The 21,354-nt window shown below is 48.3% G+C and overlaps 1 protein-coding gene across 4 annotated transcripts in view; it reads right to left on the minus strand.

Annotated features, from left to right (window-relative positions):
- Positions 1-21,354, minus strand: part of SSBP3 (single stranded DNA binding protein 3) — a 154,933-nt gene that overhangs the window by 132,143 nt on the left and 1,436 nt on the right. For all 4 annotated transcript variants that reach the window (XM_074334759.2, XM_074334761.2, XM_074334760.2 and 1 more), the window contains exons 2-4: positions 21,083-21,155; positions 20,798-20,859; positions 18,090-18,174 (exon numbers count right to left, since the gene is read on the minus strand). In XM_074334759.2, the coding sequence (XP_074190860.1) occupies positions 18,090-18,174; positions 20,798-20,859; positions 21,083-21,155 (220 nt within the window). The remainder of the gene's footprint in view (positions 1-18,089; positions 18,175-20,797; positions 20,860-21,082; positions 21,156-21,354) is intronic.

The raw sequence follows: 21,354 nt of genomic DNA on the forward strand, positions 1-21,354 counted from the left end.
CAATGCTTTAGTCTGTTACACCCTAGACAACTGGCCCAGCAAATAACTAGACCAAGGATCAGACCACAATTGGCTCTGGACCAGAACCAGTCTATGTACACTGACAGCTTCTGTCTTCTCTCCTGAAAAGAATGCTGTAGTAACACATGCTCCATGCTAAAAAACATTTTCACAGAGTAAAACGGGAGAGTGAAAGAAGCCATCTATATCTTAAGTCTGCACGGCAGCCCTGGACGGGGCCAGCACCAGCTTCCTGAGAAGCTGTGGCCCAGAGTGGCCCCAGCCCATGACCCTGGCCCTCACCCGGGGCAGGACATTCCAGGACAAACTCGCTGACTCACCGGAAAGGGTGGCGCTGTGGCAGGCACCTGTGCCTCGGAGGTGGCCAGGAGGTGGCCACAGTTTGGCTGCAATGCCCAACCCCCACACACAAGAAAGGGGATTTGTGTTTTTGGGAAAGCCTAGAAAAATCAACTCAGGTTTGAGAGAACACATGCCCCTGGAAGCTTCCTTAAAACTAGTATACCCTTCATTCTTGTATTTTATGCTCTTATGGATGTGTGTTTCCAATAACCATGTGTTAGAAGTTTTTTACTAGAATAAGGTGGACAAGAACATGTTTGTTCCAACTCTTCTGTCTTCATGGCGCAATCACTGCTCTCTCCAAACGCAGCCGCACTACCCTCACAGGCCCCAAATGGCCACACACCAACTCTGGGACCACGAAGGTATCGTTTACCACTACTACGCAGAGAAGGAAGTAAATACTCAGTTAACTTCAAGCAACTAGTCCAAAAATCACAGAGCCAGCGCGTGCAGCGTCCAGGGGATTGGGGCCGGCCAAGGCAAGAGTAACCTTGCTGGTTTTCCATCAGGGGCAGCAGTCACCCAAAGGGAGTCTAGAATGCATTCCAGTGCCTTCCTGGGGACAAGCCCACCTGAACATGCAGGATATGGCTTCCATTTAAAGACCCGCAGTGAGCACCTTAAAACACAGAAACCCCAGACAAAGGGGAAGAATAGTCTCTAAGCTCCGTAAGGACAGACTTTACCAGTGTCTTCCTGTCTGTGGCCACACCTCAAAGGCATCAACTACTGGATGAATGGAAAGACCAGACTGACGGGATGAACATCTGAGAAAAACAAGTATCTGCTCTGACCCCCAGGGTGGATTTTGGATGTAGTGTCCCTCCCCAACTGATACCATTAGGACAGCACTAACAGAAAGTGCAGGTTTAAAGGGAGTGAGCATTTCAAGCCCTTGGAAAAGCCTGAATGGCCGGCTTGGAACTAAAGAAGCCCCTCGGCCCTGGCCAGACTCTCCCTGAAGAGCAGATAAGAGCTACTCACAATGAGAAGCCACCTCCTGCACAAACACCCACAGCCACCCCCCTGGAATCTTGTTTATCCCCCTTGGCTAAGCAAACAGAAGTCTTCTCAGATAATGTAAAGGTCAACTGTAGACTTGTGTGGCCTGATAACATCGCCACCAACTCTGAATTACAGGGGTCACATCATAAAATATTCCTGCCCAGATGAGCGGAAGAGTTAGAGGAACAAGAAGCGGCTATTTCCCATCGTCCTAGTTTAAGACTCCACTTCAACACACCAGCTGGGTGCCAGTACCCAGGATTCCAGACCACATCCCTGCCCGCTCCCCTTTACAGCCCCCTTTCCCCTCTCCAAGCCCCTTTACAAAACGCAGAAATTGGGCAAGAGGAGTCATAGGGCTTCCAGCCTGAGTGGCCTCATTAGTTGGCAAAGCATTGGGCTAACGGAACAATGAGCATTTTCCCACACATCTCTGAGGATACTTCATGTCTTAAGCTCCACCAATATGTCAGAAAAGAAAGGCAAATGCCAAGGCCAGAGCTCAAACTGAGCATCCGAGCGTGGCCTTGTTCTGAGGACAATAAGGCTTCAGGGAGCTGTTCAAATGCACACACGGGGCCCGGCAGGCGGGCAGCTTCCTGTACGTCCTGCTCACTCTCAGTCCACACATATGAACTGGGTATCCATCAGGTGTCAGGACTGTACAGAGGCAAGTGCTCCAAACAAGGAGAACAGCCTGTGCCAAGGCCCTGTGGTAGGGAGCTTGGCCCTTCCTTTCCTAAACGATAGCCTGGCAACTGTCTGGTATCAAAGTCTCAGGGTTCACACTCTAAACTAATAACAAAAATACACAGTCATAATTTTTATTTCAAAACAGAAACACTCCAAAATTCCCTGAAATCTTTTTTTCTAACACACTAACCAGGCCTACCATCTTCTCACCTCTCCATTTCTGCTGTGGTTTCCCAGCAGTCGCTTCTAATTCCTGAACAGCTCACATGGGCCTCCAGTTTAGGACACACCCTAGCTCCTCGCTAGCCAATGGCTGCCCCAGCTGCCTGCCCATGTCTCCAGAGCAGGCCTGGGCAGGGATGGGGGAGGACATGTTTCCTAAGCAAAAGAAAAGAGCAAACCTAACCTGCTCTGCGCAGCACAGGCCAGGAAGGAAGTAGGAAGTCATCCTGAGTGCAGAAAGTCCTTGCTCATCCCTAGATGAGACCCCAGCATTGGACTGGCCTCCATCCTGAGAAGGAGAGATTGTTTGGGGGCAGGGAGCAGGGGTGAGAACACTGGTCTGACCCTGTATGTCGTGTGCACTGGGGACACACTAACACGTCTAACCTCAAAACACTTGGCTCCCTTGGCTGGCTCTGTCCTCACCCCCAACTCCCCACACTAAAAACAGACTTCAGGAAGAAAATGAATCAAGTTTTACAAGCTTCCCTATTTACCCAGGACTACAAATCTATCAGTGGGGAAGCTTTTAAAATAAACTCTCTCCTAGCACTGTCACTTCCTTTCTTCTATTTGCCGCCACCACACACACACACACACACACACACACACACACACACACTCGCCTCTAAGGGTTTCTTTAACCTCAGCTGTGGATCCTGAGTCTGAAAGAGGAATTTCAAATTCAGAACATACACCAATCCACCACTTGTAAATACTTCCTGCTTTTCATTCTGTTCCTCTCGGTTACTCATGTGTCTGAGCAGACCCAGTACAGCTCCCTAAGCAGAGATACCTTCCCAAGAACATTATCTTTCAGCTTCTCATGCACTCATTCCAGAAATGTTTACTGGGCATCTTCTACGGTGAATGCAACCTCCATTTTACAGATGAGGACACTGAGGCATAGAAGTTAAGCAACTGGTACCAGTTACACTGTGAGTAAAGGCCCTAGTGGGAATTAGAACTCAGGCTGCTTCACCTTGTTTTTTGCACCCTCCTTCCCCAGCACCTCATGTCTATCAGACACAAAAAGCAAAGTTGCTTCCTTAAAAAAAAATAAAAAAAGATTCATTATGGATCACCAGCCACTGTCATATTAAATCTTGAAAGCTAAAGGCCATTTTAACTGCTGCTTCCCAAAAGGACCATGGAAAACACAACCAGCAGAATGTAGGGCCTGTGCTTTAACACCGACACGCCATTGGGCACAGGTCCTAGAGGCACAGGGTTTGGGGCAGCTTTCCCCCAAGGCAGGGAGGCTGCCCGATGGGCTGTAAGGAGCTGGCAGCCCAGCAGTCAGGGGCCTGGGGTTAGATTCTCAACCTCTCACTGTCCACAGGACTTTGAGCGAGGAGAATGAGGGCTGGGTGGCCTTCCTGCAGTGGCTCCTGGACCTCTTCTAAGGCTTGAGGTCCTCCAGATAAAATGACCCAGGTGCACATAGTGCCTTCCAGCTTAGAGCTGACACCATCATAAACTCCCAGGAGCTGGGGAGGAGGGCAGGGTGACAGGAGGACCCAGGCTGTGTGCTGGGGTCTGCGGCTGGAAGCAGCTCCAGTCGTCTCACCCCCAGCTCCAAGGCTGCTTATAACCCACATTCCAGCATCTGCAAGGAAGGCAATGCCATGGTTATCCCCCAGAAACACAAAATGGAAAGACACACTTACTCTATTTCAAATTGGCCTACCCTATTTGCCCTAAATTCTCTGGCGGGTTTTCTGTACCTCTAAATCCATAAACTGACCCTACTTTCTCATTCCACCTTGCTCCCAAGCGAGATGCCCCTCTCCTCTCTGGCCTCTGTCCAACTCCTACTGCTACCTGTGGGAATTCCCTTCCTTCCAGCCTGTCTACACCCCTCCCCCACCCCACCCCACCCCTGGCACCTCCTTCCTCAGCTCTTCACTTGGCTCAGCCCTAAAGCAGAGGCAGTAAGAACTTCCATTCCGTCTGTCCCTCGCACTGGTTGCCCAGAGTGGAAGAAAGTATTTTACAACAAGTTGGATACTGCTCTTCACCTGGGCTAGTGTCTGAGGTCCCGCCACACTTCACATACACATAGTAGTTTGTTTCTTCACTGTAGTCTGTCTCCTATTGTCTATGCCTCATTGGGTGTCAGTCAGAAAAACCCTTAGGTGACAGACTGGGGGAGACCCTAAAAAGAACTCTAATTCAATGACTAGACGGCTTGAAGTTGAAATCCAATTTCCCATTTAGAGTGAGTTAAAAAAAAAAAAAAAAAAAAGCTGCCAAGCTCCAGGCCATCCTTCCTTCAAGAAAGGAAAGATTTCCAACTAACTCTTTCACCGAAATCAATGTGGCCTCCTAACAAAAATCCCCGCTACTCTACAGAAGGGCCTTCTCGGATTATTTTCCTTCAAAATAACAGTAATTTACACATTGAGTGTCTTTACTTTCCAAACCATTCAGAATTAGGGAAAAAGGGGGGAAAAAACACGTCTGTTTCTATTTGAAACTGTCAAAATTAGCATTCAGTAATTAAAAATCACACCCTTTCTCTTAATAACCTAACCAGCATGATACAATCAGGTTGTGCCAACTCTTTAATCTAATTGACTAATTACAGATTTTAATTTAGTCAGTTACTGAACAACTGTTGACAATTTGTTTTCATTAGGGACAGAACAGAATAAATATTTAGGCTTCCAGTCACAAAGACTCCTGCGATCCGCTCTCCACTCTGACCCCAACTTCAGAGCGACTCTGGCTCCATCAACGTCCTCAGACACAGGTACGCGTGCAGCTTCCAGCCACTTCTCAGCTACCGCCTGCACCACACACATCTTCCTACAGGTCCCTCTTAAGGCAAAATCCTTAAGTACGAGCAGCGGCCTCCATTCCCAAAGCACAGGCAATTCCCAAATCCACACACGTCACTCAAGAAGTGGCAAACACTTAAACATTGTGCACTTGTGCACAAAAATAAATTCATCACCACACATCACTGGCTTTTAAGCAACAAAGTAAGTTAACAGTCAAAATAGGTTTATCTACATTCATCTCAATGGGAAGCAAACTATCACTGACTTTTTCTTTTTTTAAGACACACCTTTATAGGTTTCTACTGAAATGATCCAATTCTTTCAAAGTGCATTTTTTTCCCCAAGGTCCCCATCTCCCAAAATCATCCAAAAGTTTGTTACAATAACAGTGTGGCTTCAAGGCGCAGATTGGGGCCTGGGTTCCAGTCCTGGCTCCATGACTTAATGACTTCATAACCATGAGCTAATGATGTCACTTCTCTGAGCCTCAGTTTCATCCAAAGAATGAGATAAAAACAGCCTCTGCCTTGTAGAGAGTTACAAGGATTAAATGTCATACCCACGCAGTGCCTGGCCCAGGACAAAGGGGCAATAAATGCTGGTCACCACTGTTTCAGAAATCTTGTCTGTATCCCTCACTGTCCCCATGCAACAAATTAGGAAATTGAGGACCAGAAGGAAGACACTGGCCAGCCGAACGTCACTCAGACAGTAAGTGGCAAATTTAGTTGAGAAAGATGATTTCCGGACCCGCTGTCCAGGGATCCCTCTCTTCTGCTCGACTGAGAGCTCAGAGCACCAGGAGACACTGTACTTGTGTTTCTCCAAGTTTGGGGCTCTGGAGTCTTTTCTAGAGACAAGAGCTTCCTACTCAGGGTCTTACACTCCTGGACCACACACATATCCTCCAGGCTGCTTTTTCCTAACAGGGAAGCCTTGTTTGTCCTGCCTACTCTGCGGTGGATGACCTAGAGTGAACTCTGCCTTCTGACCCTCATGACTCCCGGAGGAAAACGTGAGCAGCTTGCCTCCACAGAGCCCAACCCTGGCCATCCCAGAACAAAGCTCGAAGCAGCCCCATACGTTGCTTGGTGGGTGGAGAAGCACAGGCGTTAAGCTAGAGGGTCACAGCCTAAGAACTCAGGCCTCTTGAAAATTTTAGGAACTCTGGAACATTGCCGGTATTTTTTTAAGTTCAACAAGAATCAGGTCTGCCTCAACTGAAATGGAACCCAAATTCCCCATGTTTTCTGTTGACTAGAACTGCACCAAATAGGTGTGCTCATATCGGTTCCCCTAAGGTGGTAAGAAGCTCTGATAAGCACCGAACTATATAGTTCTTGATATTCCTATTTCATCAAAATGAATGGTGACTCAATGCATGCAATCTATTTGTAAATAAAATATTTTCAAGCATGGAGTCCACAGGAAGTGGCAGGGGATTAGTAAAAGGGGGCCTTACGAGTGAAGAAATGGGGGAGCTCTTCTTTAAAGTATATGGAAGCAGGATATCTTCTTCCTCAGTGAGGTCATTGAAACCCAGCCCAGTCCCTCTGCCCATGGAAAAACACAGCGCCGGGAAGGAACCACAAGACCCACAGGCAGGGCTTCAGCTTGTGCGTCCCCCTCAGGACCGACTCCCACCTAGCCCTGCCAGCCCCAGAATCAAACATCCCGGGCTGGGCAGTGGGTCACCAATTAATTAGGCAGCAAAGCTGCCAAATCTGGTATTAATTCTTAGGGAAGCGGTGTGGTACTGACGAGCACCTTCAACGCTACTAAATCCCTCTAGTGCCTCAGTTTCCTTAACTACAAAATATTAAGAAAAACGGAACTTAACCCATAGGGCTGTTGTGAGTATGACGTGAGGTAAGACCTAAAAGTATTTAGAGCAGTACCTAGCATACAGTTAGCTCTCAATAACTGTTCAATTGTTATCAGTTTTTCCTTCATAAAATAGGAAGAACATCCCGTCCCCGACACTGCACAAATAGGGTGAGAATCGAATTCAAACACTTGTAAAGGTCTTGGCACATAGTAAGTACTCAATAAACACTTGTTCCATTACAGGACTCACGATTATGAAACCATACTGCTATAGTTTAGTAATTGAGCCCTCACAGGAAAGCAACACCCTGACTCCCTCCCAGGGACCCAACTTCCCATGGAAGATCACCGCTCCCGAAGATCACCAGAGTCAAACGCTGTGATTTTTACCTAGTCTTGTCTCTTCCAGTTCCCTTTGACGAAGATGCTGCTAGCAAATAATGCCAAAGAAAGTACGTGCCGACAGTCAACCAGATTTAAGTTCATTTTCTGTAGCTTGGGGTCAGAATCGACTGCAGCACTCTTGTGATCCAGTTTTCTGCAATTCCCTATTCCACACATTAGCTCACTGACAGAAATTCACTGCGGTATTTAAAGTGGCAGCCATCACAACTAACTCAAATTGTATTGGCTTCCCCGATGCTGAAATGCTCTGCTGAAACCATCAATTGGCCAATTCGGAGATAACGCGGTGGCTGAAATTCCCTGTCACGCTGTAAAATCCCCTTTTGAAGTGGCTCACCAGCCTGAGATCTGCAGCGAAACCTGCGACCAGAGCTGTGGGCCAGCACTGCCTCGTGTAACACAAGTGGGCTCGCCGAGCGGGATCTGGCGGGCGGCGCTGCCAAGAGCAAGGGCCTCCAGAGAGAGGATAACATTTTCTACTGGAAGCCGTCTAAAAGACAGCGAGAAAAGAAGGGCAGCGTGCACACGGCCGACACTAGGCCTGCCCACTGGGCCGTCTGCCCCTTCAGCACAGGCCGGGTGGCCAAAGCCACGGGAAGCCCAGAGCACCTCCCAAAGAAAGCTGCAAAATTCCTAACGGATGGCACAGACACAGGCGCCAACCTCTTAGGTGGAGGTTTTCTCAAGTCACTGGCTGCCCCAGGAATCAGCAGCCCATCTGGCCACAGACAAGCTAGATTACCACCCTACTCCAGGCCTCAGTTTCCCCATCTGTAAATAGAGAGGCTCCTTTTTTATGTGAGTTCTATGGACTGACAGTCTGTTCAAATTAAAAATAGCCTTCTCAAAAGGGGACCAGCATTTACAAACCTTTTTCACATGCTCTTACCTGACTTCAAAAAAAACCCTTGAGAGGCAAAAAAAAAAAAGCCAGGCCTTATTTTACATAATTTCATATCACAAACAAACCAAGGCTCAGAGAAGCCGAGTGACTTACCCAAGGCCATCTGAAAGAATCAGAACTTGAACTCTGGTCATCCAAGTCCAAATCCTGTGGACAGTTCGCGACATGGCTTTAGTCCCCATCACCAACCAGCACAGAGCCAGGCACACAGCAGGTGCCCAGGACTAACTGCCCGACGAGCCACCAATGCCCCAGGCGCGTCTCCAAAGCCACACTCTGTCCATCCCAAGAGCTGGCAAAGCTGCAACAGCTAGCACCCTGGGCACGGGGGAGGTCTGCCACCCCAGAGCCTGCTCTCTCAAACAGCCTTTGTGGCTGGGAGAGGAGGATCACAACAAAACCTCAGCGAGAGGCCCCAGGGAGCAGCCGTGCTTCGTAAGGTCAGAGGACTATGAAACAGAAGTGAAATGTCAGGCGCTTCACCCAAACACACAAAGAGCTGGAGATACAAAGCCAGCCTGCCTGCCTCGGGAGCTATGCAAACAGCTGTCATCAGGAGGGGACAGGGAATTTGGGAGGCTGGGCCAACTTGGGTCAGACAGGATGCCCCGAGACCTATTCTCAAGAATTTTGCTGCGGCCAGAGCATGAGCCCTGCAGATGTTCAGAAAACACCCTCCACAGGGGGCCGGGGACACCCCCCCCTCAACTGCAGACAGGAGGGAGGAGCTGCCCAAGGCCAGTCCGCAGGGACAAATTGTAGACTTGGGAGCTACTGCTTACTCAGCAATCAGCAAGCATCTGCTGGGCACCTTCCATGTGGTCAGTGCACTAGAAATACAGCAGCGAACACCCAAGGCAGAGTTGCTGCACACCCCCAGGCACCACTCTGGAAACAAGGTGGGGACACGATGCTCCCAAGAAGCCTTGGAGGTGGGGATGATTCCCACCTGATTAACGATCAGGGAACTGAGGTCAGCAATCGCTTGTCACTTAGCCTGTCATACAACCTGTAGGGCCCAAGATTCAATCTCAGCATCTCCAGGCTAGTGGCTTTCAAAGTTTAGACTGAGACCCACAATAAGGCAAATTTTACATCAAAACACAGGGCACGCGTTCATTTATAGGCATACCTAAGTCACTGAAAACAAGTTTCCTGAATACTTACGTTTACTTTCTGTGACTGTTGTTTCATTTTTTGTACTTGCCAGTCTGACCCACTAAGTTGATTTCATGAGGTACTAATGGGTCACAACTCAGTTTGCAAAACAATGGGATACCCTTCACCACTTGTGCATTTCCACTAAAACGTGTATTTAACACGCCTGATACCTAGGCAGGGATCAAACCCTTCTCACTTCTCAAGGCTTGGAGTGTAGCTCACTACCCACAGGATTTATTCAAGACTACAAGAGGCCCCAAGATTGGGGTGGCAGAAAGGGGGTGAAAATAAGGCCTCCTACCCTTAGGAGAGCTCCACTCTAGAAGAAGGAAGCGAAGCGATACTACTTGACCTAAATCACTCTCCTTCCAGGCAAGTGAACAAGTGAATAAAAAAGACACAAAGTTCCTGGGGAGAAAAAGAGAAAAGGGGGTGTCCCCGTGAGGGTGGTCCTAGCAGGTCTGGTGGAGACAGCCACGTTCCAGGCTGGCATCTGCTCTATAGCAGGGATGGTTGGCAGGGGAGCAAAAAAGCCTATCTCAAGTGGTGCAGCACCAAGTAGGGACCACAGGGGGCTGGGGAAAGTTCCAGACTCCTAGAATAACAGAAGTGGCCAGAAGAGGAGAAAATGGACACTGACTGAACAACACAGGCCAGGTACTAGCCAGGGGCATCCATGTGTCCTCTCATTTCATCCTCACAAGCACAGGGGCTGGTTTGGAGGCTGCATGTGTAAAACCCCTTCCCACTCCCACCCCCTCAGTCACTCAAGGGTGCTTAAAAAAGGTAGATTCAAGGGGCAGCCAGTTAGCTCAGTTGGTTAGAGCGCGGTGCTCTTAACAACAAGGTTGCGGGTTTGATCCCCACATGGGCCACTGTGAGCTACACCCTCCACAACTAGATTAAAACAACTACTTGACTTGGAGCTGATGGGTCCTGGAAAAACACACTTAAACAAAAGTTTAAAAACAACAAAAAAAGGTAGAGGTCCAGAGAGCTAATCAACAGGTGGGCAGAACAATGATGGTTCATGTTTCACACTTCCCACCCCCAGGCCCCTACCGCTGTCCCCCTTTTGGCCATTAGAGCGCCAGGATTCATACCAGGCAAGGTGAGATAACAAGAATGATAGCACATGTTTACAGTGCTTCCACTGTGCCAGGCACTACATGTACTCGTGTGTGTGTGTGTGTGTGTGTGTGTGTGTGTCTGTACACTCACGTGAATAAACTGAATTAATCCTCATGATAACCCTATGCAGTAAGTGTATTTTACTAATCCCATTTTCCACCTAAGCAAACTGAGGCACAGAGAGGTTAATTAAGGTGCCTGAGTACACACAGCTTGTAAGTGTAGCAAGGCAGCACAGCAGAGTCCTGGACTCCGATGGCGTTTGCAGGTTTGAGAACTACTGATGACCTCAGGTGGGGCATCTTTCCTCTCTGGGTCTCAGTTTGCCTACTTGTAAGATGACTAGGTGACCTCCAGTTCCGTCACGGGTAGCTCTGCTGTCTATACAGGCATTAAATGCATTTCCCGGCCACCACCAGGGGCGGGACTACTTACCTACTCCTACCACCCATCCATCTCCCCAAAGAACAAGATCATTCTGCACAAGTGTTTTAAGCACTTATCACTTCCTGAGCTGCATCCGTCTCTTCAACTTGACAGTGAGCAGAGCGGCCACTCAACGATTGGACTGAATCAACGCCTCGAAACTCAGTAGTGTCTTCTGTTCTTGGTTTGGGGGTCAGACAACCAGGGCCTAGATGACCAAGGCCTCAAGCTCACGCCAGGAAGTCGAAAGAGAAAGCAGCTATTGCTCCCAGAACCAGCTTCCTGTCGACCTTTCCCAAGCTCACCTTCTCCTGCGGGCCCCTCTTTGGGATTCCTCGCGCAAGCAGAAAGTCAGGTAAGGCCCGAGGCCGGCCAGGGCCTTGACAAGACCCCGACTCAGTGGCTTTCATTCCGGTTCGTCCCTGTAAGCATTTACACAGCACAACAGCTTTCCATGCCTTTCTCACGGCCACTCCCATGGTGGGCTGAGCAAGGACGACCCTTTGTGCCTGTTTCAGTCGAGAGAACAGACCTCAAGAAGTGAAGGCCCCTCGGCTAACAAGGGGTATAAAGCTGAAATTTGAATTCAGATTTCTGCTGATGCCAAGTCACCAGCCCTTTGGGTCTCACTATTTAGCTACGCGGCAGCCACATGTGGAAGTGGGACAGGACCCCTGTCCAACACAGATAAGGGACACAGACATCTCAGGGGAGCACTTATCAGTGCCAGCCTGTGGCAGGGCGCCTACGTTGCCCCGTGCAGGGGTGTGGGTGTGAGACAAGATGGCTGGTATGGGAGGAGGACGCCATGAAACGTCGGGGAGACCCAGCACCAGAGGGCATCACTGGAAAATTCAAGTGTCCAGTTCCCTAGGATCAACTTACTCTCCCAGAAAAAATATGCTATTGTCTCTACGAGATTAAATGTTTTGGGGGGAAAAAATGGAAGGCTGTAAAGAGAAAGGAAACAAATTCACCAAGTACTAGCTACAGAGAGACAACTATTTTACATACATCCTATCACTTAACCCTCATGACAACTACACAAAGGAACCACCATTTCCCCCATTCAACAGATGGGGAAACTGAGGGTCCAAAAGTCTCCCCGCCAGGGAATGACAGAGAATGAGGATTGAAACTCAGGTATGTGTCCCCACCACCATTCATAGCCCAAACCCTTCAAAATCCAGAGGATTCAAGGAAAAGAAAAGTGTTACCACAGAGAGAAACATTGCTAAAACTCATCTCACCAGGGCTACAAGAAAACCCTATTACTCTGGCGAATCAAAAACAGTCATTATTGTCTGTTTGCTGTAAGCTCCCAGCAACATGTATTAAAGAAGTTTATGTGAATCGTCTGATGCACTTGTGCCATGGTCAGAATTATTACCAAGCTAAAAAAGATTAATTTTTCTAAATACCCTAAACCCTAGACACTATAATAAAGGCTACAGCTAGTGTAACATTTCTGTTATCTGGCCTGACAGGCCCTCAAGCACACACACCTCCCTTCCACTTCTCCCTCTTAAGATTTAAGCACACACACACAGAAGAGGGAAGGTTGAGGGAAGAGGGCAAGGTGGCTCTGGCCTGAAGTCCCCACTAGAGAACATGCTTTCCTTGGAAAATTAAGACGGCCTAAGGGACGCTACAGGGAGAGCCGGCTCCCTCAGAGCGGCGGCTGGCACAGAGCTAGCTCTCCGTCCAAGTTTGCAAATGCTTAGCTAACAAAGATGGCATTATGCAAAGACTGGTGTGCATGGCTTGTCTTGGAGTTCAAATGAAGTGACCACTGCCAAAAACTTTGTTTGGGCCCCCACTACTCCCCCCACCCCACTTCCCACCTTGAAATAAAGGGCAAGGATTTGCAATGTGGGGTCTTGTTGCCACTTGAAAACCATTAAGGTGGCTGCATTGCCCAGATCCCGACAAAATGTAATTCCAGTTACTCATTTTGTGTTTAATTAGCTACCGATGGAGGAGGGTTAAGAGGAATTGCAGCAAATACGGTGGGAGCCCAAAGAAAGGACGTAACACAAATTCTAAGCTCCAAACGGAGTGGGGAAAGAAACAACTGTGTGTATGTTTTGTTTTCATAATCTGCCACATAAGGGTGCCAAGGGTCAGAGCCAAAGGCAACGCCATGAACTTGCCAGGACCTCTGGGCAGATAGCTAGGCTGGCTTATCGCGGGCGAGAGCACACCCCCAGCTACCCGGAGCCCAGCTGTGGCTTTCTCCTCCCATTCTGCCTGCACTGCCACCGTCTCATGCCCCTGCCCCCAAAAGGCTCTGGCAGGCACGGACACTCCCCGCCTGGCAGGAACCTCAGCTCAGCACATCCAAGGAGAGCCCTCTCAAATATCACTTTGCTATTTCAAACCCACCAAGGACGCTGCTGGACCCCTGCCACTGAGCCACAAATACCTCCATTCCCATGCACGCCCAGGACTCTGGGGCACTTTCTTCCTTAACCAACCTGCCTAAAGACACAGGCTCACAGCATGGAGTGGAGGGTCCGCAGAGTCCTTCTGAGTGGGTGGGGGCATAGGCGTAAGGGAGCCAGGCCCACTGAGGGAGGCCAAGTTGGGAGCTCACAGAGGTCTTCAGAGCAGGGAAACTGAGGCTCAAGACTCCCCAAGGTCATGGGACTCCATGTCCACTACACACTCCAAGTTCTTCACTAGGGATCAAAGGGGGCTTGGGATTTGGGGCAGTCCGTACAACTCCTGAAATCATACACAAAGTCTCCTTTGTGGGGACACATGTATTTTCTGGAAGGAAAGGCCATACCTTTTATCACATTTTCCCTGCCAAAAGCGCCACTGCACCATAAAAGACTCCCTTCCCAGAGCTCAAGTCCCACCTCTGCCAGTGACTCTGCAATGCACCTGTCAGGAATGTCCATTTAATTCTCTGCTAAATTCATTTCTTCAGTGAATATATATGGGCACACTCTGGGTCAAATGCAAACACCTTCTCTCTGTTTTGCAGGGATTCTGTATCAAATGAGTGTTACCAAAAGCTCAGAGAAAGAATCTAAGACCGAGGCCTAGTCCCAGCTCTGCCACCCCGCGGCTATATGCCCTTGGACAAACCATGTAAACTCCAGGCCTCGGTTTCCTCATCTGTAGAATGGGGATAAGATTTAATAATAAAACCTGACCAACAAGGCAGCTGTGAGGCCAAACCACAATCACGTACTGAAAAAGTATCATGAAAAACACAGCAACATGAACAGTGCAAGGAACCATCAATGCTCTCTAGCTCTCAGACACCACTTCAGGGCCTTACCTCCTCCACTCACTTCTTGCCACCAAAAGGAAAATACAAAATTAGCTACCACAAGGAGGGCTGGTAGTTGAGAAGGCACCCAAGAAACTTCTACCAACCCCACAGGCCCTAGAGGAGGTCAAAGTGAAGAAAATCACCAGGACACCACTGGGACCACAGTAAGAGACACAGTTGACAGGTGGGAGTATGCACTGCACAAAAGGCCGGGACCCAGACAACAATGTCTAAGAAAACCCAATGGGACCCTAAGGGTTTTCATCAACACTCTGAGAACCACTGCTCTGACTAGAGGGGAAGAGCAAGAAAACCATAGGCAGGGAGGGTCCTCCTGAGCCTCCCCTGACTTAAGGCAAACCAATTTCTCAGAAACGTCCACTCTGGGTACCGTCCCACGTTTTATGTGGTCAACATCAGGGCGCTCGGGCTTATGAACAATGAGCCAAGAAACCTGAAGTTGCCAGATGTGTGGGGGAAAATAGACTGTGACTCAAATAAAAACTTACCAATTCAAAGAAAATTTAAACTCCCTCCCTGCTGAGTCACCTGGTTTATTCCAGGCCCTATAACCTGGCCTTGACCTGAAAAGAGCCTCTGAGATCAACCTGATCCATCAGGAAGGGGAGACAACTTGCCAGGAACACAAAATCATTTCCCTAAGAGAGCTGAGACCAGGATCTTCTGAATCGACAGAGGACCTTTCCAGCACCGAAGGAGTCGGTCATTCCCTCCTCATCCCAACCCTGCGAGCACTTACTACTTATTACCCAAGGCCCAGGCCTGTACCCAGGCTGCACAGACTCCCCCACAAGCCATGAGAATCTTTGAATTTCCTTGCTCGAAAACGGAAGGCCAGTTACTGCCCTCTTATTTACACTCCACTTTACCTTCTAAAGAGGACTTAAGATAACTAGTTAACCCTCATTAACTAGTTAACCCGCGTTAAATCACTGACTCCAGATCACCCAGCAAAATGAGGTCACTGAAAAAACACCTTCCACTATTCCACTGGCTGTTCTAGACCAGGTTACTCACTGACCCCAAATCACCTATTTTTTCTTACCCGTAGTTCTTTACCTCTTCATTCAATTAGCATGCGTACCTACTATGGGCAAGGTATTGTGGGAGCTACAGAGATGAATAGCTCTGTGGATGAATCGTCTCTGGCATGGAAAAAATTTAGAAGCTATGGCTGGAAAAGAAAAGCCTGAATGAGAACTTAAGAGTGGGTGCAAACAAATGATACCTGAACCTGTGAGGCCGAGCCTTGGTGGGGTTGGGAGCACCAATTCCGGAGTCAGTGAGGATGTGTGTTTGAATCCTAAGTCATCTACAAGCTATAAATTAACCTCTCTGTGCCTCAGTTTCTTCATCTGCAAAATGGAGTTAACAACATGCCTTCTGTCACAGGGTCACAGAACCCACAGCACTCAGCACAGGGGCCCGGAACACGGCAAGCATCCAACAAAGGCTTTCTACACGTGGTTACTATAGACACTGACATTCAGGAGAGATTGGAGTGTGCAAACCACTATCATAAAAGTCCTCCATGAAGGAGAACTTAAAAGATGGATAGGATGTAAGTGGGTAAGAGTGGCATGCGTTCTAGACAAAAGGAAAGAAGTCCAGGAAAGGCTATAGTAATAATTCTAGCAGGAAGGAACGAGGGCTAACTAGTAGCCATGGGAATAGAGAGAACACATGAAGATTTGAGAAAGACAAAGATAAAAGAGGGTATCTTTTCTTAATTTTCTTAAATAGTTCTTAATTTTCCAGTTGCTTGTCTGTCATCCCTACAACTCAATGCTACCTCTTAACTCCTTCCCCAGAGACTTTCCTCACTGTCCCCGTTCATCACTCCATCCCTCCTCCCACGTGACCTGACTCTCAGGCCACGTAACAGCAAATGGATCCCAATCCAGAAAAAGGGTTTTGACCCCAAAGTCTGTGAATCCTGGGCGTCAATCAGTGTGACCTCATCTCTTTTTGTAGCATCTCCTAAATGTCTATGCCCGCCTCAGCAATCTCTACACTATTCAGCTGCCCTTCCTTAACAAATTACTGAAAGTCAACCCATGCAAACTTCCACGGCCACCATACCATCTCAAGATGGCAGACCAAACCACAAACCACCAGAGTCACACATTATTTACTAGAGCATTAAACTTAGTGGAAAATCATTAACGTCTCTGAAAGATACCTTCAAAAGACAGCACAGACAACCTGTATCAAGAGATTGATTTGAAATAACCACTTACTCATCCCCCCCACTTTAAAATAAAACCATTTTCCACAGCAGTCAAAGACCGGCCACACAAAAATTGGCTGTCCATAGGTTTAAAAGAAAAAGGTATAAGACTGACTAGGTAGAACAGCGAAATTCACCAAATATTTGTCTATGGCTAACGTACCCCTTAGCCTCCTCCCTCGACCTCCAGCTCAGGAAACCCTGTGATAATCACCACAGATTTTCCCAGAAGAACCACATCACAAGTGCACCAGTCACCTCACCTTTCACTGCTAAGTTTACCACGCCATTAAGTACCATTTGCCAGCTTCTCTTTTTCAACCCTGGAGAATGGCATGAGACCTGGTCAATTTCCTCAGCATCCCACTTCAAGGGCATTAACTTTTCAGTCATAGCAGAACGTCATCACGATGAATATTCTCAAAACCAGGCAGCTTCCAGCTGAGTCTCTAACTCCTCATATTACAGGAGAAATTGTCACCATAAAGATATTCATGGTAATGGGATTTGACCACTTGTGAAACTCAACCAAGTGGGTTCTAGTGGCCAGTTTCAAACTCTGCAAGCAGGGGACGCAGATGGCCTGGTCAAGTAGGTGGGCCCTGATGACATTCAAGAAACCAACTTCCATGCCCCAGAGCTTGGGGCCCATTCCTTCCCACTTCATGCAGAAGTACAAGACAAAACAGATCACCTCTTATGTGCACGTGTGTGTGTGCACGACTGACACACACACACACCCTTAACCTTCTCAAAGCCAATAGGAAGCAGAGACTGAAAAGAGGCTGGGAAGACCTTCACTTCCCCATCCACCTTCCCCAGAAGATCCTAACCTATCACATCTGATCATAAAGTCTGACTCCAACCCAGGTTTGGAGGCCAATTTTTTTTGATTGAGGGGAACTGCCACTGGAGATGGGTATGTGGCAGACATCTCTCTCATAAGCATTTATTTCATAAATCTTAGGAAACTCATCCAGGTAGAGGGCAAATGATAGAGTAGGAAGCACTACAATGTGATGAAATCAGCCATCTTCCCAAGGATATCTTGAACACATGATTATGGACCAACCAAGGACACCAAAGTGGACGTTGTCTTAGGTGGACACAACATGAACCCCCCACCACACACACACACACACACACACACACACACACACAACATATTTTGAAAGATCACTCCCTGGAAAGCAATGCAGGAGTCCATTTCACCAAATTCTCACTCAACACGCCTTCTACTCCAAAACACAAGTTTCGTATTTGCTTTTTTCTTTTTTTGGTTGTGGCCCATGTTTTTTTTTAAACCAACACCAAAGAGTCCCCTCCCAGCTAACTGTCCACTCTGAACATAAACCTCACATGGTTGAGCCCTACACAACGCCATTTAATTCTCCAGATAGGAATCTACACTCTTTTGCATAATTACAACATTATGAAATACCGTTCACCACGTCAGAACGCTGCTGGAGGAGGGTATGGGGCAAGGGAAGCAGGGAGATGGGCAAAAGAAAGGCACGGAGGAAACAGAACCCACTGCCAACTGGCCGTGGATTTGCTTTTGGTCCTGAAGAAGTTAGAGCTATCCAACCCTGTAATTATTGCCAGGATTAAAATTTTGTTACTCACGTAATCATGAAAGGCTTTTGCTTCACTTGAATGTTCACAAGTGTCTCGCCTTTCAGGAGCTGCACAGTAAAGGTCCCAAAATACGCTGCAAGTTGAAAAATAAAATAAGATCAGGTTACTAATTATGACTTCTGTACACAACGGCAAGTGCACAATACACGGTGCTAAGAGCACCAGATCTCCCAAAGGCTCAACTCCACCTTTCCAGCCTGCGTTGGGCAAATTCAGCCTAGAAAACAAAATGGACCCAACCTCTTCTGGCAAGCCAATCTTTTGTACTAGGAGTAACAGCTGTCATCTATCAGCCTCCTACTATGTGTGAAATACCTCATACCCCCATTCTGCTTGTGACCACGACAGCACTGGAAGACAAGAGATTTATCCCCACTTTATACCAGGGGCACTGAAGTTCGGACAGGTTAGTACAACCCACCACGGATGCCCAGGCGGGATGGGTAGGAATTTGAATGAGAATTCACGCTTGTCTCATCTGTGCTCCTTTTACTGCTCCCCCAACCCAAAATAGCTGCCTTTAGTAAAAAAATTGTCAAATTCAGGACTGTAATTCATATGCGCAACAAACCCGGTAATTCTGGCAAGTTCTTAATCCAGAAGCCCATACCCCCACTCCTCCCACTGCACCTCCACTTTCAGTCAGCCCCTCCCCCAAGGTATTCTTATGCAAGAAACACTCCACTCCTGCCCACCAAAGAACATGTATCAATTAGCAAAAGGTCAATCAAGTATCTTGTCATTTCATATTGAAATAGAGAGCCCTCAGAGAGGCACGGCGCCAGCAAAGGGGGGACCTGGTTGGGGGAGCCCTAGATAGCCCTGCCTCATCCCCCTCCAAGATTCTGTATGGTCACTCTGACACTTTGCATTACATGAGAACAGACATACAAGTCCTTTGTCAACCGATAAAATCCTATGCAAACACGGGATAGTCATTGTATTAACAAGGGGCCTTAGAAACCCTCTCCAGGTCCAGAGCCCAAGGCCCAGGGATGGGAAATGACTGAAGGGTAAAATAAGCCCCAGAGCAGAACTCTGCATCCTGGTCCAGTGCTCCTGTCCCCATCACAAACAGCAGCACAAGAGACACCATCGCAACCGCCAGCTCTGCCAGTCATCAAACAAGCATCTCATTCAAGGTGTATGAATAAGGTAGCCTGGCCATCTTTGGATCACCCCGACTGCTGCCTCCCACCCCTGAAGCTGTGGTCATTTGCTCAGTATCAAGTCATCTGAAGCAACTTCTAACTAAAAGAGACCACACAGCCAGAGCAACCACTGCCTGAGTCCAATATAACAGACAGGCTGGGAAGTTTCAGGGAGATTATGGACAGAAGAGGAAAATCAGGGACTTCTAATTAGCTGCAGAGGGTGGGGGGGAGAGGGGCTCAAAAACATTCCTTTCTGTCCTCTGAAGCTGCACATATCTGATTAACTCCTCCACACACTAAAGATTTCTAACACTATGAACTCCCCCAGCCTCTTCTAAGTAACTTTTACTGATACGCCTAGGTTTCTGCAAAACTTATGGTCAGACCCGCCCACCCCATCCACACACTGCTCTCCAAAAACAACCTCAGATAACCTATCACCCACTCTGACAGGTAGAATCCTTACTCCATCCATACCAAATGCCTCCAATGCCAGCAGTTTCGAGGTTGGCAGAAGTAATTAAAAACTCATCTTCCCTACACAAGTTAGAACAGACACTTCACCCCCTCTGCATTTCAGAGACTTGAAACAGTAACCTGAGCTGGTAGTCAGGTAAAGGCACTAAGATCCCAAGACATGGCACTCCGTTTTCCCGAATGCCACCAAAATATCAAAAGCCACTCTGCTTTCTTTTCCTTTTCAAAAGGATGTCAAAGGCTCCACAAAACACGCAGGTCTTAAGGGCACAGCGACCAGCTCACGCAGACCCAATCCCTCCTGCCTGCAGCAAACACAGCCCAGACCTGCAGTAGTCCCACACCTGCAGGGCCCAGGGGCCTGGGAGACAGTCTCAAATAAGAGAGCCCCTAACTACCAACTAACTACAGGCACTCAGAGGTCAACTGGGACCTGTTAAGGTTCTCAGTAAAATGAAACTTTGTGGTTTTCGGGATGCTGGGGGAGGGGGGTTGGGACCACAGAGGAGAGGAAGGTCCAGTCAGTCTGAATCAGTATCTTTAAAGGAAGTGGCAACTCTTTCTTGCTTTTTCTCAGCATGCCTGGAAAATGCCCCAGTAGATTCTCTCTCAAGGTTCTGAGCTCACAGTAGAAAAAAGAAAGGACAGGCCAGTTGTAAAACAGACCTGGTATCCCCTTCCACCCCACCCCGCCCCACCCCCATTCCCTCTAATTAAAGCAGCATGCAGAATTGACAAAAATCCTGCAAGGTTTTTGCAAGCCTGCCCAGTGGCTGCAAGTGAGATGGAAAAGTAAGGCGCTTCTACCCAAACACCAGGCACAATTTAGTAGGTTCTCAATGGGAGGGGAAAGAGTTAAAAACTTTAGGCACCAGCCTCTTCTGCGCTTTTCCTCCTTCAGGGGTCCTAGTCTGAGTGCCCAGAGGTGCCCTGCTCTGTGCAATGCTGAGGGTAAGGCACAGGATGGGGGGCTGGCTCCGGGCATCCCGTCTTTGTTCACTTGGACCTGGGACTCAGAATAAAACACACACACACACACACACACAAACTATCACACAAACTTACCACCACCACGAGTGCAAAAACCCAGGAGGTTCTCCCAACGTGATGTTTTTTTCCCATCGAATCTAGAAAGGAGAGAGCAAAGACAGATTAGAAGAGCAGAGAGGAGGGGTGGGCAGGGGGCTTCCCAGAGCCAAAAGGCTGTGAAGACCAACTAACAATAAATGCCAAAAGGTGATAAAAATTCAAAATGGTGGCCACAGTGGCTGCTCCTGAAAACAAAGGCTCTAAGAATAGTGCAGAGGAGGGGGTGTCAAGAAATTGGATGATGGGGGGAGTTCCACTCACCTCGGACAAGAAGGTCTGTGCAGATTTCTGTGCTCCTACGTGCAGTAAATATTCGTAGACGTATAAAGCTAGCCTGGAAAGTAGGCAGGGGGCACAGAGGGGGGGAGGGAGAGAGAGAGAGGAAAGGCATCAGATCACAAGGGGCCATCGTTCCTGAACCTTGCTAGCCGGTTTCCAGCCCTGTCTGCACTGTCCCATTGTGGCCCGACCAGACGTAAAGCAGCTAGCTCGGTTCTGCCTGGAACCGCGGGTGCAAGCAGTAAGGGGGTATC

The sequence above is a fragment of the Rhinolophus sinicus genome, chromosome 14 (assembly GCF_057876585.1).
Source record: "Rhinolophus sinicus isolate RSI-liver-muscle chromosome 14, RSI-T2T, whole genome shotgun sequence".
In the NCBI taxonomy this organism is placed as follows: domain Eukaryota; kingdom Metazoa; phylum Chordata; class Mammalia; order Chiroptera; family Rhinolophidae; genus Rhinolophus; species Rhinolophus sinicus.